Source organism: Sceloporus undulatus, chromosome 6 (genome assembly GCF_019175285.1).
Source record: "Sceloporus undulatus isolate JIND9_A2432 ecotype Alabama chromosome 6, SceUnd_v1.1, whole genome shotgun sequence".
Lineage (NCBI taxonomy): Eukaryota > Metazoa > Chordata > Lepidosauria > Squamata > Phrynosomatidae > Sceloporus > Sceloporus undulatus.
In genome coordinates, this window is record NC_056527.1 from 86129434 (window position 1) to 86149499 (window position 20066).

Consider the following 20066-nt stretch of genomic DNA (forward strand, 5'->3'; position numbering starts at 1 on the left):
AAGTGATAGTTCAGCAACATCTGGAGGGTCATACTATTCCTACATACAAAAGCTCAGACTGCTGCATACTTAAGCAACAAGAACCTGACTCCAGCAACCTCTGTCTCATTCTGAAGGAGTCAACTAAAGGGCAGAAGTGGGCAACGTGTAGCTTTGGGTCCATATTCAGCCCCCAAGGCTGTTTGTGTGGCCCTTAACCATACTTAATTCCCTGAGCTGTCTTTTTTCTGTCCAAAAAAGGATGCATTGCAGTTCCTGAAGCATATAAATAAGTTGCAAGGAGGCACTGCACTGTTATACTCTTCACAAAACCAGAATGAGACTTCTAGCCATTTCCAATGGAGGGGGCATTTTTGGATTCATAAAGCCCTCAGAGGATCTCAGGAAAAGAAAACTGGCACGAACTCCCACAGCTGTTGCTTACCCCTGTTGTTAAGTTCACTGTGGTAACTGCAGAAATCAGCGTCATGGCCCTATTGCTGGACAAAAATTGAATTGGACTCAGACAAAGCCATGTTTAGACTGTAACCACTGAAGACTCTAAATACCACTTATTTCAGTGCATCTATTCTTAAGTGCAACTATGTACAGACCAACACAACAAGACCGATTTCACAATACAATGGCTTGAATTCCAGAATCTATTTTTTTTTAGAACTGGCTAGGCAAATCCCAAATTTTTCACATGTATCAAATATAAAGCCTTTTTTAAAAAACCTCTTATACAATTCCAGTATATGCCAGCTTCCCCCAACCTGGAGCCTTACAGATGTACTGGATGACAGCACTTATTGTCCCCAAACTATCATGGGTATTGTAGTCCAATGCACTTGGAAAGCATCAACTTGGGGGGGGGGGCTGTACAGTAAAACAATTCTGCCTATCCTCTGAAGCAGACCAGAATTTCAATGAAGGTCAGAATAAACAGAGAGCTGGAGTAAATACAAATAAGTTGCAGAAGGGGAATTTTAGGATTCTCTTTGGTAAAGGATAGCGAGTGTGAATAATGAGCATCTTTGACCATTTCAATATCTAACATGCAATTAAAAATGGGGAAAAAAATCTCATCAGACACCCATGATTAACTGAGTATATATCGGATACAATCCCTTATTGTTATGACAGTTAACCCTCCCCTTTCAGCACAAATGAAGAATGTGTGACCTGCCAGACCCTTTCTGACTGAAAAGCTCACCAGACAGCACAATAGGTGGTAAGGCCTGATGGCGCTATGGCTGTGGTGATACTGGTTCCTATCCTTATAATTTAGAAAGGCTGTTTTATATCTACTGTCACTTAATTTGGGATGCAGATAAACAGGCCTTCCAGAACCTAAAAACTTAATGGTAAGCTTTGTCACTGCACATTCCCCATCTTGAAAAATTACAGCTGGTGCTACTCACAGTGGTACATGGTGCTGTTCAGTGTCTGCCTTGGTCAGTTCCTCCTCTTCAATGTCTGACTCCCCACCTGAGCTGCTATCTGTGACATCCGAGTCAAAGGCTTGCTCACAAGATCGCAGGTTAGCCATCCCACTAGAAGTAAACCTCTCCAGTTCTTCTGAGATGGAGTCACTTTTTAAGAAGCTGCTCAGTCCTTCTGAAGTATTTGTCTCACTTGCAGCTTTTCGCAAAGCTGCTTCTGCCTTGCGGGTCAACATCAGCTGACTCCGGTGTCTCAGGGAGTCCAAAACTGGCAACTTGCTGAGCGTTTTCTCCAAGAAGCCACCCAGCTGCTGCTGGATGTGCCTCTCTACCTGCTTGGCCTGCACCACCTGCAAGCGCTTTTGCAGCCGCCGAGCACGATTCTCAATGTCTGCCTGCCGCCGCAGCAGCACCCTTGTCCGCATATCTGAATCCGGAGTACTATGAGAGTTGTTGGGCAGAGAGATTTTCTGTTCTTCTCCTGGCTTACTGCTGCCAAGATCAGAACATATAGGCATGCCAGGTAACAACCACCTGCTCTCCCCACCCCCTTCAAGCCTATGTTGCTGCTGTTGTTGTGCTGGGGAACTGGGGGTATGTTTACCTGCAGTGCCATTATTGCTAACTGGAGCTGTGTGCTCTGAGTCAAGGCTTCTGTGTGGAAGAGTGCAATTGGTCAAACCCAATTTCAGGTTCCCCAAATCAGAACCCCCAGGGCTATCTGAATCAACATCCTGAAGGGCTACAGAAGGAGGACCACGCTTCCCACCATTAAGTGAAGCTGAGTTTTCATGATCAGAGCTATTGCTCTTAGCCAACTTTTTAGCCAATCCATTAACTGGTGCTTGCGGCAGAGGTGTTTGGCTACTAGTACTCATGGTTTTTAGGTTTTCCAATGAAAACACGGGTTGCCTTCCCAGCAGGTCACTACTTTTCAAGAAGGAGTGTGATAACAGAGAGTGAGATTTAAGGACTGTCTGTTTGTTGAAGACCCCTTGCAGTTTCAATGACTCCTTCGGAGGAACCGAGGTTACATCCGAGCAGAGGTAAGATGCCACCAGAGGCTGCAATTTTCCAAGCTCTTCCTTTGCAGAGTTATTTCGGAAATCTAGGCTGGAATCTTCAGCTTTCCTTTTGGTGCCGTTGGTGGCGACAAGGATGTTGTTGGCGTTGCCGTTGTTTTCGGCACTGCCAGGAGACAGGGCGGAAGATGGGGGAGCCAGTTTGAACCGGATGTGATGAGCTTCAGCTGCTGCGTCAGTGAGAGCGGGCGCCATAGTAGCCATTCAGCACAGAGAGACAGGAAGTCCAGCCTCTCCCGTTGCAGAGGCCAGCTCTGCTGTCTCCAACTGCCTCGCCAGAGGGCAGCCTAAAACAGAAAGCACAGAAAAGAGTTAGAAGTACAGAACTAGTGAATCTAAAGAGTATCAAAAAACCTACACATGCACAGTTTATTTTTCATTAGATACAATAATGGCCTCTTATACAAGCATAGTTCACAATTACTGGGTAATGACATTTATTGCAGATCCTCTACCAGTCACCACAAGTCTCATGGAAGATTAAAGAGCATCATGAAGCAAGTGTCAGAATTTTGAAAAGTGATAAGCGTTAAGAAGCAACATGTACAAAAGAAGAAGAGGGAAATAGCAAGGAAATAAACAAGAGACCCAAATTTTGGGCAAACATAAGGCAGTAGGGAACCTTTTACCCTCCAGATGGTCTGGACTACCTCTCCTTCCTATTGGCTGTGGACTTCTAAAATCTGATTTCCAGAGCTTCTCTAATCTTGCCACAAGGAATGAGTAACTAAAGGAACATGAGAAGGTGCAATGTGAACAAAAGATTGTGAGAGAGTATTGCATGTTGTTATTGTGTGCCTTCAGGTTGTTTCTGATTTATGGCAACAACCCTAAGGCAAACCTATCATGGGCTTTGCTCAGCAAGTTTCTTCAGAGGGGTTTGTGCATCGCCATCCTCTCAGGCTTGCCCAAGGGCACCTATAGTGGGTTTACATGGCCGAGACTGGATTCGAACCCTGGTCTCCAGATTCATAGTCCAGCAGTCAAACCAATACACCAGGCTGGCTCCAATGTCATATAGATAAATGCATTCCACATCATGCAAATGCCTCCTATGATGCAGGCCAGTGTTTCCCAACCTTTGGTCCTCCCATTTTTCTGCTTCAGATCCCAGAAGCCTCAGTTTGTGAAGTTCAAAATATCTGGAGGACCAGAGATTGGGAACCATTGGTGTAGGCAAAGGCTCAGAGCTAGCAGTAGAGCTGTTAAAAGGTAGATAAGTCAGTGACTCCTCCTTCAATTCAGAGAATGAGTTCCTTCTCTAGACAATCAGAACCAATCTCAAACTTAATTTTTCCACTGTCCTAAATTTAAATCAATTCACTAACACAGAGAAACTAGTAGGTAGTGCCATGAAGAAGAGCTTTTGTCTTCCCCAGAGTCTAAATTTCCCAGATCCCATAAAGGGAGAGAGGATTTCAGTGGTAGTTGCAAATCTCCTGCTTGACTAAAAAAGTATCATTGCTTTCCTAAGGTGAGAAAAAGAAAAAAGAAGCAAGCATGTGATTTGAACTTTAGCATTTCTGAAGATTTGTGTTTCAAAATTAAGAACTTGGTACAACAGATACACCGTGTGTGTGTGTGTGTGTGTGTGTGTGTGTGTGTGTGTGTGTATTTCCTATCAGAAGTATCAGCCCAGCTTAGATTTTGAAGTTAAAAATGTTGTCAGAATTGGAGAATGTTATGGAAGAGGAAATGACTAAAGCAAGGCACATAAAACACACCAATTCCTGTGTGGATTATTTATCTAAGCTGCCTTGTCTCAATAAATACTACAACAAAGCACATAAATTCTGTATACATATTTGAAATTCTAGCATTGATAGACTGCCTAATATTTCCAATCATAAAAAGATATAAATGTCTAACAGCTCCCCTTCAGTGTTCTCCCCCACTTTACACTTTTGTCATTACAAAGTTTGATCTTTACAATTGTCCCCAACTCTTTTTCAGCTCTTTATTCAGATGGAATGACAGAACTATACACGGTGATTTGAACAGTTGTGCCAAAGATTTATATACTGTAAGCAGATTTTTCAGATTTTTTTTGACCAATACTCAAAACATCCAACTAAGAAGAATGGCTAGGAATTATGGAGTTGTAGTCCAAAACAACTGGGGGATGAAAGGTTCCACACAGCTAATATACTGAATTGTGACATAATGCTCATACTACTCTTCTCTCTCAGGAAAGACAAAACTAGTTAAAATTGTATTCTTTGCTACTGCAAAAGCAAGCTAATCTAAAAAAAATGTCCCCACTCCAGCTGCAACTGCAAGCAAGCCCGCTGTGCACATTTCTTTTGCATTGCAATATGCAACCAACCACCTTCAGCAACATTCAGGATGCATACTACAGATGCACAACACAGTTGTGCACTAATACGGATAATGTGGGGGGGAGACCGCTAATACACACATATATCTCTTATCAGATTAGGTGGAATAGCTAATTTTGTTATGACTGGTGGATAATTATGATATCAGTGCATGTATACAGCAAGGGAAAATATTTTTTCCTCCTGACATTAAATTTTATAGGATTGAACCTATAGGACAGCATTACTAAAAATCATGGTTTGATCCCTTTTCCAATTTCCCGCAAAACAGCTTGCATTCCAGTTAAAATATTAAGAATATAACAGAACCATTTTTTTTTAGATTTTATCTAAAATAGGAAAAGGCATTGTGCACAAGACCAAATGTCATACTGAAAACTAGTAATGCAAAATAGCAGCAGTGTGAAATATATTATTATGATGCCTCAGAATTGGCACAAATGATCAAACAGGGAAGAACTCCTTTATACCACATTGGACTCAAGATGAGCAACACTTGGCCAGCCCATATTCTTACAGAACTACTGTATGAACTACAAAATATAACAGATCTCTAGATAAGAACAGCTGCACTACACTAAGTATAGGGCACAGTAAACAAGCAACTCTGGGCACAACACAACCAACAGCCTAGCATACTGTTTTTCAACACAAATTTATATTCAATTTGTCTTCCCACTAAACAGGATCTATCTAAAGTCATGGAAAGGCTTCTTAAATAAAGCATTAGATATATCACTACTGGACATATTTGTAGATGCAGAAATACAGAGTTTTAGTGTATACTACTATGAACACTGCTCTATAAGAGTTTAATTTAATTTGGGTTAGAATAATCTGGAGGTTATTGATGATAAGTCAACACAACAAACTACGGTTCAGCTCTGGAGACAGCAGTTAGACTCACACTCCCAGTAGCCCAAACCAGGACCGCCAATGGTGAAGACTGCTGAGAGGAGCGAGGCCCTGCTTTCAGCATCACCTATTATGAACACTAAACAAAACAGCTAGTTACATGCACAACTCAATTCAGAATGTTATGCCATTATTCTAAACAGAGTGTTATCAAAACAAGCTAAACTAATGTGCAACATTAATAACCAAATTAATGTAAAGAATAACCCATTATCCTGAATTATCCTGATACAATAAAAGTTTATTTATTATTATTATAATTGAAACCTCGCTTTCCAGTTAGTTAAGTAATCATCCAGAAAGCCAGGACATCATACCTAGGCATCTCAGTATTCCAGAAGAAAAGGAAAATTCCTGTAGGGGAATAAGTTCTCCTTTTACATTAAGGTTTGGAGAGTAAGCTTCTACCTGAAGAGCTTGGGCATAAAGTATAAAACTAACTGGTTCTTCAATATGTTCAATGAATGTTTTGCCCTTTTTCTTCCTCTGAATGCAGCCTGAGTAGGTTCTTCTAGCTGTTGCCTTAGTCTTAGGTAGTCTTTAACTGCTACAACACAAGCTAGACTCATCATCTTAATTGTGCATGATGTAATGAAGGGCAGAGGGAAAGAAATCCTTTTGACACAAATATTAAAGCTGCTTCTCAGTAGCCACGTGGAATAGTTCCCAGGAAAAGCCAATGAGTCAATATGGGCTGATAAGCTACTTGTCCTTCCTACCTTAAGAACAATATTGAAATTAAAAAAAATAGTAGATTTGGAAAGTAATAAACACAAAGACTTGTTTGTTTCTTTTTGGTATACAAGAGCTGCAAAAATAATAGGCATCATAAAAGTCTGATTTTCACACCTCAAATTCCACATTTCTCCCTATTCCAGCACATGGCTGAGGTCTACAAATCAGATCTGTCACTCTAAACCACCTAAAATAATTTCATTAAAATCTGAAAATGTCTCTTCAAACATCTCTTCAAAATAACATCTTTCAGGAAGTATCATTACCTCCAAGTTACTTTCCTCCTAGAATTTCAAAACTTTCCTCAGTGGTTTTTCTCTTCAGCCTCCTAGCTGAAACTACTTATTGTAAAAAAAAAATTTTGGAGTTGTTCTGTTTAATTGCCTTCACACAATTCTTGAATTAAAGTTTGGGCACCAAACAGAATCAAGTCACTCCTTGACAACTTGGGAGGTATTTCACTTTAGCTGTCTTTTCCACACACATACTTCTACACACAGCTATTTGCAAATGTATAGCCACTTTAGTCTGTTTTAGCATAAAAAAGAGAGAAGGGGAGAAAAGTGGTGGTGGGGAGAATCTAGCAGGGTCTTTGACATTGTATTACATAACTATTTGAACATTTATGGCAGGGGTAGGCAATCTTTTTGAGCCGGGGGCCGGGTTGCTGTCCCTCAGACAACTGGGGGGCCGAAGCCAAATAAATAAATAAATAAATAATTTTAAAAAAAAATTAAATATATAAATAAACCAGGACAAATGTAGGATAAAATTTTCAAATGGAAGACACTTTTTAAAAAAAATGGAGGACATGCGAAAAAAATTGCTGATTTTTTTTTAAAAATGTTAATATAAATGCATGTTTCTGAGGCTTCGATAGACAATTGCCCCCCAAAGGCCCCGGCGGCAATCAGCGGCAGGACTGGGCTGGGGCCGGTCCCAAGGCCTCGCCGGGCCACATCCGGCCCTCGGGCCGCAGGTTGCCTACCCCTGATTTATGGCAAGTGTCACAATTTGCATCTTTTTGTATCCTACTACAACTGACTTACTATATAGATGGGTTAGCCATATGCTGATTGGAGCTTCTGTGGATTGTCCTGCCCATATCGTCACTCATTGGCTAATATGGGCTTCAGCCCCCAAAGGTGGGGGGACTGAATCCCCCAAATTGGTCCCAAGGCAGCTACATTCTGTTCCCCTCCCGCATTTGTGCTAAATGTCTGTGGCTTTGATATCACTCCATCAGTGCCATCTGAAGAAGTAAACTTATATCCATAAGCTCATGATAAAACAAATCAGTCTCAAAGATGCTGCTAGATTTCCCCCCCCCCCTTTATTTTTTTAATAAGAACAGGTAGTTTTCAAGAAATGACCTTTCATTGCTATTCTACTTTTTGTTCCCAATCCGTTCTCCACAACATAATTATTACATCTCACCCCTCAGTGCACCATGTACATACCTCTCATCACAGGGAAGACCACTCAGTGAGATGATTTTAATAACAAGCCAGTTTTCCTCCCTCTTCACCCCAACACTCCATTTTTACTTTACAATCTGCCTGATCTGTCTTACACATATTTAATCTTTTTTTCTTAGTAAATGACTGAACATTAACTTCGTAATTTTCCCCCTTATGGGACAGGACAGTTAGCATTATGAACAATTTGGATAACAGCCAATTTAGTTATTCGGGTGCAGATTCTTCAATTGGAGAAAGAAAGAGTTTATCACCTGAAGCTGGGGCATAATCTTTGTGGATTACTTTCCCCTCACAGGTAACATCATCCCAATCTGACTTCCCCCTCCCCTCACTACTTCTTTCCCACAAATTAATTGCTAGCTCTGTTAACACAGAATTGCTATCTTTGACTATTTTTGGTCTCTGTCTATCAAGGAACCTGTGTATTGGAAACAAACCCAAGTTACAACTGCAGTTTCAAAAATGGTAGTGGGAATTAGACAATACTTTTGTTTGTCTCAACAATCTCAGAGTAACCCGAAACATGCATGTGACACCTAGTAGAACCTAATCCATTTAGGTCCGTACCAACACTCCTGCACTTCATTTTAAGATTCTAGTTATTAGAATTTATGACATTAAAATCCAAGCACACTCCCCGCACACACATACATTTTAAACATCTTCTCATCTTATAAGTGAAAATATTAAATGGATAAGAGCTAACTGAGCCAAACATGCTGAATCAAAACCCCTTTCAGCCTAGAAGAAAAGCCAATGATAAATTTACCCTAGGGCTGCTGTACGTCAGAAACTACTTGAAGGCACACAATGACGACATTTGCACTGGTCTAACTTTGTGCCAGACCTACTGTCATCCCTTCCGATTCGTGGGGGATCCATTCCAGACCCCCCCCCCGCGCGCCAATATTGGGGTCCCATTGATTTCAATGGCTCAGTGCCCAGAGACCCAGTTTGTATCCTCCCCATTTGCCATCTGTGAGTAATCTCAATACATACATATATTTTATTTGGTCAATGACCAGCAAAATTTAAAAAGTACAAAGCATAATACATAGTGCAACAATAAATTTCAAGTGACACACAATAAAATAAAGTAAAATAATATAAAAACACTCCCCTGTGATATTGTAAATTTCATGATTACATGTAAATAAAATATGCTAACATACTTTGTACAATTACCAGTGAAGCAACAGCAGTATTTTAGGGATGCCAGCTTTACTATGTCCATTCTAAAGTGTCATCTCCACATCCCTTGTAGTTTTACAGTGATGTCTAGAGGCAACATGCTGACTAAGGGGCAGCATGGTGTAGACAGACATATTTTGATGACCAGGAAAGTTTAAAAAGATTACCAGGCACAGTGCATAAGTACAGCAATGGGCTTCAAAGTGACACAGTGATTTTGTCAGTACCCAATTTGGTGCCCCATTTGGGGCGAAGCCAAAAGAATAGAAATCTCACAACAGAATACTACAAAATAAAATAAATTAAAATGGAGTATAAAATTTGTATTTCTTCTGACAATTTTCCATTAAAACTTTCAAAATTAAAATGATTATAATAAAATAATATATAAAATAGGGAGAAATTTTTTATCTGAATCTGTCTTATTTTCATTGCAGCAACACAAAATTTAGCTATTCTACATGTAATATAAGGGTTTAAATCCTGAAATAGATATTTCACATAGAAATTATCTGGATGTCCTGGCCATTTTTCTACTCAGGGTGCAATGACCTGCTATCCTCATTGAATTTACAGAGTTTACCTGTAAAATAGATTCCATTTCTACTTCTCTGCATGGACCAGTGCACTCTCTTATGGGGACTTCACTGAATCTGTTAAACTTAAGATAACTTGCAGGTTCCCATACTCGCTTATTTATCCAAATTCTATTATGTTGTGGAGGTCTACCAAGCTCATTCTGGAACTCCATATCCTTTATTCTTTGAGTGACAATTTGTTTAGCTTGTGATAACAAGAATAAAGGAAAGTCAATAAGAAGCCAATTTAAGTTCTACCGCTTTTTTCCATGGTGAAACAAAATTATCTATCAGGACTAAATGGGGTTAAACTCACTGGAGAGAACTGAATTTTTAACCAGTAGTTTATCATCAGCTTCCAGGCTCTCACTTCAATTAATGGCATTCCTGTCTCAAGCCTTAGCTAGGCATTTGGTGTACCGTGAGTAATCAAGACCGCAGATTCCAAGTTCACAAATAGGGAGGGATGACTGTATTGTTACGCCTCTGGCTCTGATGCTATCATCACTCTGCCCTCACCTCTTCTCTTCTCTGCTAGTATCTCCTACAGCAGATACTAGTCAGAAAAGCCATTCTGTGAGCAGACTGGCCTGTTGGAAGCGCTCTTGGGATGTGCTGGCAGAAGTGGTTTCTGGCAGAAGAATGAGCTTTTGCCTAATCCTAAACCCAAATAGTTAGTGCATCTTAGAGTATCACTGCCCAAGATCTCACAATTTCAAAAGCTTGGCCTAATAGTTCTAATAAATGTTTTGCCTGACTATAGAGTCTAGAAAGAATTGTTAACAACAGTAGACAAGAACTCATTCCCACAAGCTAACATGAACTAAGTGGAAGATTTGTTTTCAATCTTCTAGAGTTCTACCCCCAACCTTAGTTTGTAAGAGAACCTGGTTCCTGCCCATGCTAAGCAGATAATAAACAACACTCAACCCAAGGAAAAACAGGCTTCATCAAGGCAAGTTTAACTGAAACAAGGGCACAGTCATGGAAATGTTGACAACAGGAATCTGACATTTCTGTCTGGTAGGCCACAATTCCATTTGAGAGAAATGTTAACACCTTTCCTGCACAAAAGAAACTAGCCATAATGACCAAAACTAACATTATCAGTGTTATTTTACAGTTTGGTGAATACAGCAGGAAAAAGTAGTACAATTTACTTTTGTCTACAACCGTCTCTCAACATGTTGCTAAAGACCAAAACACAGATTCATACAACTGCCTATATTCTATGTACACATTTTAATGTATCAGCATGAATCTCAAAAAATGTTGGGGTGGAGGCGCTGGAGTCAGAAAGAAAAAGATAGGAATAATCCTTTTCCTTTTGTTGGCTTGGGACCTGCACTGTCACTCACTAACAGGATAAACGTTCTACATGGCAGTAAAGGAAGCACATTTGTACAATTTCCAAACCTCAGAGTTCAACCTCTCTTTTCTTCACACAGTAACCTTTGAGAAGATAACTTCATTTTGTACAATCAACTGCTGTACCAAGATCTTTTCCTGAATGTATTCAAAACTGCAGATTCTTACATGGCTTGTCACTTTTCTGGTCTGCGCACAGTGAAAAAATGATGAAAGATGTGCCACTTTCCTACTACTTCAGCAACCCCAGAATCTTCTCCCTCTCTCATCCACCAGTACAATGGGCAATGTTATAGCCAATAACACTACAACTGTTAATGGAATATACTTTGGAACATCTCTGATGACTTGCCATGGAGGCTGGGGCTAATGGGAGTTGGGATTCCAACATCCAAAGGGCAACAGATTCTTCCCCACTGGGGCATTCATTGGTATTGGAGCTTGACTAGAAAAATCTGGACTGAAATCCTATTCTGCTATAAAGTCACCCCCTCTCAACCTAACTCAATTTGCCAGGATACACAAGGATAAAATCTGAAGGGGAGGACCAGGTCACTTCTCTTGGGCTCCTTAAAGGAAAACTGGGATAGAAATGTCATAGTTATTCACTCAACTGCACAGGAATGCAGCTGGTACCCATCCCCCATGTGGTTTCCAGACTAGTAATATATCAAAGGCTGTCCTGCATTCAATGCAGATCAATTAATTCTGGGAAGCTGTGGCAAACATTTTAATGGCTCCAAGGTTCTGTATACTTTTCTCAGACAACTAGTAGATCACTTTAATGTATTTACTTGCTAGAAGGGTTAACAAATAAATTGGTGACTAAACTGGTACGTCAAAAATGGATCAACCTTGCACCATTATACAATCTGGAACATTCTGAAACCCTTGATAGTGCAATATATTTTCTACTAGATTTACATTTACATTTACTACCAATCAAAAGGGCAAAGCAGTGGTTTCTCAACCTTTGATCCTCCAACTGCTTTGTATTTCAGTTTCTCTAGCACCAGTCAGCATGGCCCATGGTAAAGGATTCTGGAAGCTGAAGTCCAAAACAGCAGGAGAACTAGAGGCTGAAAAACCCTGGTTTAAGATACAGTAATTTCAGGATAGCTAACTTAGAATTTGATACAAAATAGTGTAAGGAACTCATTCTATAATGAGATATACAGTGCGCCCGCATTATATGCAGATGCACTATATGTAGCTTTCAGCATATGCTGAAAGCCATGAGAGAGCCATGCGGGGCGCAAGGGGGAGGTGCGTCCCATTCACATGAATGGGGTGTGCGCCTAAGGCGCGCGCACCGCCACACCACCACCACATGCACGATCCCCATTACTTTCAATGGGTTTTGAGCATACTTTTTTTTACGTGGGGGGTGGTCCGGAACGGATCCCCCGTGTAAAAAAGGGGCACACTGTATTTTGCACAAACACCAATCAGGACATTAACGCAGGAGTTTTTAAGCCAACAGTGAGTGCCATTAAATAGAAGACAAAAGTAAGGTCATCATTATGTACTAGAGGTATGAAAAGAATAAGGCTTACACTTTGAAGAGTGTAACGGTTTAATTAGGCAAAAGTAACTTGTAAAAAGGATCAGCTTCTTTAGTTTTGGAAACTCAGGCTATAGGCAAAATGAACTAATAATAGTAACATTCAGAACAAAGAGAGCTGGTTTACCATTTTATCTGTCTAGCTCAGACTGAAAGCACTTTTCCAGGGATTCAGACAAGACTGTTGCCCAGCCCGCCCTGGATATGCGAGCAATTGAACCTGGGACCATCTGCAATGCAAGGAAAGTATGTGCTGTGCATGAAGCTGTAGGGCTTCATAATTAAAGCTTGTTCACTGTCTTGTCAGGGAAATAAGAGGTTTCCCATTCAAAGTAATATGGACGCTCCATACCAGGACTCAAGAGCACATGGCTCTCCATGATTGTTGTTGGACTGCTGGCTCCCATTAACTTGAGCCAACAAACTTAATGGTGAAGAATAAAAAGTACAGTTCAGCCTCTGGCAGTCCATTTCTGCCCTAGATCAACCTAGTAGATACACTTTGCATCTTCATCTCCTCTTCAAATCGTAGAGGCCTTATTTCCTAAAAAATAACTCAACGTGACTTACTAATAAAATATCCAAGAGTGCAAAAAATTATAAAACATTTGCAATATTTTTAAAAGAACAAAGTACACAGTGGTCATAAGATATACAAAAACCAGACAAGTATAGCCTGTTGCACATAGGGGAACAAAGAAGCACAGAACATCTAAACAAAACAAGAACTTAATGATACAGGGTTAAGAAGGCCTCACTGGGAACAGCATTCAATATGTAGGGGGCCAGAAGTGAAAAGGCCATCTGTCTTGCTACAACCCTATGGCTCATACTCAAAAGAGATATCTAAAACAGAGATTCAGGTTATGATGTCATGTAATACTTTTCAAGTGTGAAGTGACTAACGCACAATGTTTCAGCAGTCTTACAAAAATCATGCAAATCAGGAAACTGACTAAAGTAGAGAAGGTTTAGGACAACTCAGTGAGTTCATAGACATAGACTGATTTGAAGCATACGTTTCCCAGACTATATCCTTAGCTACTTCATCAGACCTGTTCTGAAGCCTCTCAGTTGCTCACTGCTACTTTCTGTGGAAATGTCACAAAGGAAGAGTCCTTGAGACATCTAACAACTTAGGCAATAAATAACCCACACAATTTATTTCTTTTTTTAAAAAACCATTGTACAGAAGTCAAGGATCCTGCTCCAGAATAGACATTAACTTTGTTTTCATCTAAACCTTTAGCATCACACATTTTGATTGTGTAACAACAGCACCCAGAGTTTAGGCTGCAATTATACTGTATTTTAACCCATTTACCCCTCTTCCATCACAATATAGTATATTGCTTTACACATAATGAAGCCCAGAACTGTCCACACTGTCCCTTTAAACAATTGGCCTAGTTGGAAACTAAGAACTCTTGACAGTTATTCCAGCAGCAATATACCTAGGACACACATCCAGATAACAGTAAAACTTATTGCAGCAAGGAAAATTTCCAGAGAAAAGTTTCAAACCATATCCTTTAGGGAAGAGTGCATAACCATCCAGCATTGAATGCCTACTGCCTTCCCATTTAGACTATGCATATACCAAGAATACCTCCATCTCACTCAGACTGTGCTTGTTCATAGTGACCCTTGCCCAATTCACTCCTAAATCAACCTTGCCCAACCTCATTCCTTAGGTACCCAGTTTGGTACCTAAGGAAGAAAAACTCAAATTCTGTCACATATTAGCAAACACCAAACACAACAACTTCAGGTGAATTCATTCAGCTCTTTCAGGCACACATTTAAAGAAAAAAAGAAAGGGTGGTGGGATGACCGAGAATGCTATGTGATTCCATAACATACTTGGTAAGAAACCTACCATTACTGCTCCCCCGCCCCACACACACACACACACACACACTTTGGGAATTAAACCTCTCCAGATGGTCCCCCCACAACTCCCACAATCCCTTATCACTGACCGCCCTTAGTGGGGCTGGTCAGAGTTATAGACCAGATGGGCCAATAGTTCCCCACCTCTGCATCAGGACAACCCAATCAGACAAATCCAACCCAATCAGACAAACTAGGCCAAAAACCAATAGTCCATACATGTATCTAAGCACTATGCCTGAGTTATTTATAAGTAGTCAATTATAATAATCATTTTCCAGATTTATGGAGAGTATTTTCAGGAATGAGCATACACCAGCCTCCTCCAGGTAGCAGGGTCAACTCTAATACAACACAGTTAATACATTAAACTAAAACAGTCTAGTAATTTACATCAGCAGTGTATGAAGTCCCACCCAGGCAACATACAATATTTGCTTTAACAAAAGATTGTCTAAATTTTGTGGTGAAAGCAATTCCAGTTCTAGTTCCAACGCCACAGCTGTTCCCACTCTTTCATCACAAGAATGGCATTCCTTGCACAACAGAACCCAATGGCAAGCACCATTCACAAGAGTAAAGTCTCATGTATTCAGATCTGTTGTAATGAGTGTGCAAAATCCTTGAAGATGGGAGACAACAGACCACTCTGTCTTTGTAAAAGCAGCTTTTACATTTGAAGTCTTCTACTACTCCCATCAATTGTGTCACAGTTCTAAAGATTTTCGGATTTGGACAAGGGGAAAACACACTGCTTAACAACTAAAAAATGTCCCTTTGATTGCATTTGAACTAGAAGTGGCTGTGGTAAACAAAACACAGCTTCTTGAATGTTCCATCCTCAAAAATTCCCCAACTCAACACCTCTTTAATATAGCGAGCTCAGCGTATTATTTTTCTTCAGAAGTCTAAAGCTACTTTCACTTAGACAAATATACTGGCTGATACTTACAAAACTAGTCATCAAGAATGACTAGCAAAGAACAGATAGCAGCTTACTTTCAAGGACCTATAACACACTTTAAGGAATAGCTGGGGAACCTCTGGTCTTGAAGATTATTTTGGAATAAAGGTCTCATCTTTTAACACTGGCCATGTTGCCTGGTGCTTCTGCAATGGTTCTAGGCTTCTCACTCCTGCTTTAAGACAAAGGCATATCTTAACTGTCTGAATTGAGAATATGGTCTTTTAAGCAGTTGGTACCAATTTCTAAGGGGTAAAGATGATCTGCCTCCAAATTATACACATTTGGAGATATGTATATACACATTGGTGGAATTTAGGGACAAACACCTGAATAAAATACCTGAAATCATCTAAAAGACAAAACACATAGGGATAGCTATGCATATTATCAAACAGAAATAATATTTTAAAGTTATAGATTAGGTGCTATTTAAGGTTCTTGCCTTTCAAACATATATATGGTCTTCAAGGAACTTTGCCATGAAAATATTTAATTATTCACAGTGGTTCATATTAAATAGATAAAAACAAAATAAAAAGTATTTATAATATTGCTAAAATAATCCAACAATCAATACAAAAATATAGTCACCATAATTATAAAGAACCAGGAAAGGCCCACATAAACAAGATTTTAACATGAACTCATATGAGATTTACACATTTTCTGCTCTCAAACAACATGGGTTAGTGTTCCAGTTGTTGGGTATGTTCTATCCATATTACTGATAATTTTTCATATAAAATTTTAATTAAAAAAAGAACAAGCAGACCCCCCCAAAAGCACAAAAACTTTTCTGCAGAGAAAAGGGATACAGTTGCCCCTCTCTTTGCGCAGACATGAGATCTGTGACCCTTCCTTACTTGTGAAAAGCAAATGAAGGGGGTTCAAATGGGGAGTGTGCCCAAAGGGCGCACCCACAGCCGCTCATGGGTATGTGCCCCCATTCAAGCCCATGGGGCTTGAATATCTACAAGTTTCCATTTTCACAGGGGAGGGGTCCAGAACGGATCCCTTGTGAAAATGGAAGGCTGACTGTATTGTTATTTTAGAAACCTGAGATGTCATGCATTTGAAATGCAGACCAAGAAGACCTGCATCATCTTAAGAACTGATCTGCATATATATAGGGGTAAGAGGGAATTAGATTCCCTTACACAGAAAGCTACCTGGAAGGAAAAATACAACAGAGCAAGATGTGTGCTAAATACTAGTATATGTGTTTCTACCTGTAATCTATTGCAGGTAGATTTTAATCTGGGAGAGCAATTCAATTCACTCTACAAGCGCAGGCTAGGCCTAAGTTATTACAACTAGTGCTACAACCCATTTTTCTCATTTTTCACTCCACATATGCTTCATTCTCTCACCTCTGTTCAATATATATTTGGGACATTGCCCTGATGGGAACTGGTCTAGCCCCTTCTGCTACACTGCTTGACCTCTAGAATCATCTCAATTCTGTTCTTACCCTGTATTTCAGAGGACCACTGAAAACGTCTTCCTTTCATATGGCATTTGGACTATATGCTCATTAAAAAAAAATCCTGCTTTGCTGTTCTGCAGGGCTCTATTTAATCCTGTTTTGTCATTTTAATTCTAGGAATTCAGTTCTAACAGCATTACACACATCTGCTGCACAGAATTCTACTGTATTTGGAAAAGCTGCTGGTAAATTTTAAAATATACATGTGTATGTTTAACATTTTAAAAACACATCAAGGTAACTCTCTAAGAAGGTTTATTTTCAATTAATCAAAGAAACATACAAGAATTGGAGAGAGTATCCCAGACCATTCACCACTTGGTGCAGGAGATATACGGCCAGAGCAGTGCTACTCAAAGAGGTGGTTCCTGGACCAATGCTCGTCCCTGAGTCATAGGCAGCTGGTCCCTGGCAAGTTTCCAGGGAAGAAACAGCTGTAGCCAGTGGCCACAAATATAATGTTGGGCATTGGGGCACACTACACTACAAAAGAAAATTCTAGTTCCCCACAACAGATCCTCTAAGAAGCACCGTGTTAGAGCATTTCCATCAGAGTCTTTTCCATCTTGTCTGAAGACCTCTAGAAAATATGAGCCCACCGTCACCACTCCTCAAGACAACTTGTTCCTGTCTACTAAACTGAAATCTACCCTCCTGTGGCTGAAGATGCAGTTCTGACCTCTGTGGCAGTAGAATACAAATCTTCTGTTTGACAGTTCTGAAATAAACACTGGGGAGGGGGGGAGATATGGCTTCCACTCACTGAATCATTTCTACTAGATCAGACACAACCACAGGGCTCTTTGAAATCTTCTTCCTCTGTTGCTATTCATGCTGGGGAGGTTTTGTGCTTTGGGCACTTGCTCCCATGTGGCTGCACCTCCCCAATGCGGAAGAGGAGGTACATAACAAAGAGAACAGCTCTGCCAACCCTTCAGTTTCTGTTCACATTGGAGAGGAGCAAATTAAAGAAGGGCCCTTTGTCCTTAGCTGTTGAGAAAGTAACCAAAAACGCCTGATAGGAAAGGAAAGTCACGTGGAAGGCCCTCTCCAAAGCTGGACTCGGGCTTCTGGACAACCAGTTGTCTATGCTTACAGTAAAATATGAATGAAAAACTTTTTAAAGAAAGCAGAAAGGATCATTTTTTTCTGGACAACAGTTGTCGTCACAGATTTCTTATCCAAGTGTTGCAAAACCCTTTTTCAATGGGATCAAAACAAGATATGAGCCACAATTTGTGTGTGGTATTCCTTACCTAAGAAAACCTTATAAAATCCATGGGGTTGCTATAACAAGAGACCTGAAGGCACATATATACACAGACATTAAGTCCAAAATTGTGCCATCTGACAACATTGCAACAGATGTGAGTGCCATGCAACAGATCTACCCAATCAAATGCTAGATTAACTGTTTTTAAAATGCACTTCTACCCAACCTCATCAAAAACGTTGTCAACGCTACCAGAATGGTACAGAAGGAGGCCAATGAGCTCTGCAGCTCAGATAGACAATAACAGTTACTTCACCTATTTCAGTTTCCCCAACCTAATGCTCTCATATATGTTGGACTACAACTCCCATAATTCTTAGTTGCCATGGCCATAACCAATGCTAAGAAAAAGAGGACTACAATACAATATAGTTGGAAAACACAAACTTAGGGAAGGGCAACCTACTGTATGAGGACTTTTTAAAAAAACTTCAGATTCAAAAGAGGCTACAACACTTTTATGGGAAGGACAATTATAAAGAACACTGTTCAAAAAATAAGAGCATCAACAAAGAAACTGAATCACGCCAACATATGACCTGCCTACAAAACCACACGACGACATGGATAGAAGCACTCTTCATATTCTAACACGATGGGAAAAGAGGCATTCTGCGTCAGACCCTTTTGGGAAAATGCACATACCACTTTAAATGTGGAAAAGCTTTGCCCTATTTTCTTCTCATTGTTCTTCCACAACTAGCCATATGTGCCAATTTTAGCTTTTTTTTTAGTGCTGACTTGATATTGAGCACCAAAGCTTTACATCTAACACAGCGTCATATTGTTAACAAATTCCAATTGGGAAGCCATCTGCTGGCTTTTTAAACAAATTTATGTGGCAAAAGATTTTGCAGACTAGTCCCACTTTATGCATTCATGCAATCGGTTCTAATACACAACAAATTATAACAGTACAATCCTACCCATTTCTATTTAGAAGGAAGTCTTCTTGAATTCACTGGATCCTGTGTGTGTGTGTGTGTTGCCTGTCGATTTATGCTGACCCCAGAAATTTCATACCCATGAATTTCATACCATTTTCTCAGCCAAGGATTATTCAGAGGTGGTTTTCCAGATCTGTCCTCTGGGCCTTAAGATGAGCTAAAGCAGCCTCAATCAAGTAACCTTCTTAGAACTACGTATCTCAAAACCCCATTTTATTAAATATATGCCTGCCTGGTGTTAAGAGCCACCGCTCACCAACTGCTTCTGAGCACAAACGCCCACTGTAATCCTATGTTGAATCCTATGCATGTTTATTCAGAACCAAGTCATGCACTATAACACGTGATTTACTGCCTAGTATCCTGTTCATAGTGTGTAGGACTGCAGCACTGTTATCTTATTTTTCTTTTTAGGAGTTGGGTATTTTCATTAAAACACACAGGAAGCTGGATAAATAAGCTAAAAAGGCCGAACTGGTTTGCTACCGGTTCTAAAATGTCAGTGTGTCACAACCAAAGTACTCTCTCCTACTTTCACAACACGTCTTAACTTCTGACAGAGAGCTTTTTTACCTAGGCCTTATTTTTAGAATAATGTATCAGACAGAGTAAGCATCACATGTCATCATGACACAACTGCTTGGGAGAAAGAGACAAAAACTGTTCCCGATTTAACCTCCAGAATAAGTTTCCCTCTCACATTATCATCAACAAATAAAAGTATCTAGCACCAAATAGGTTTTATATCAAAGGCCACTTAACACTGCCTCAGAAAAAGGAGGACATATAAAACAACCCTCAGAGGAACACGTTCTACGAGACC

The 20066-nt window shown here is 40.0% G+C and overlaps 1 protein-coding gene across 6 annotated transcripts in view; it reads right to left on the minus strand.

The window, feature by feature from the left end:
* Positions 1–20066, minus strand: part of KANSL1 (KAT8 regulatory NSL complex subunit 1) — a 176610-nt gene that overhangs the window by 130106 nt on the left and 26438 nt on the right. For all 6 annotated transcript variants that reach the window (XM_042473398.1, XM_042473396.1, XM_042473400.1 and 3 more), the window contains one exon: positions 1404–2793. In XM_042473398.1, coding sequence (XP_042329332.1) covers positions 1404–2710 — 1307 coding nt within the window. In that variant the 5' untranslated portion in view covers positions 2711–2793. The remainder of the gene's footprint in view (positions 1–1403; positions 2794–20066) is intronic.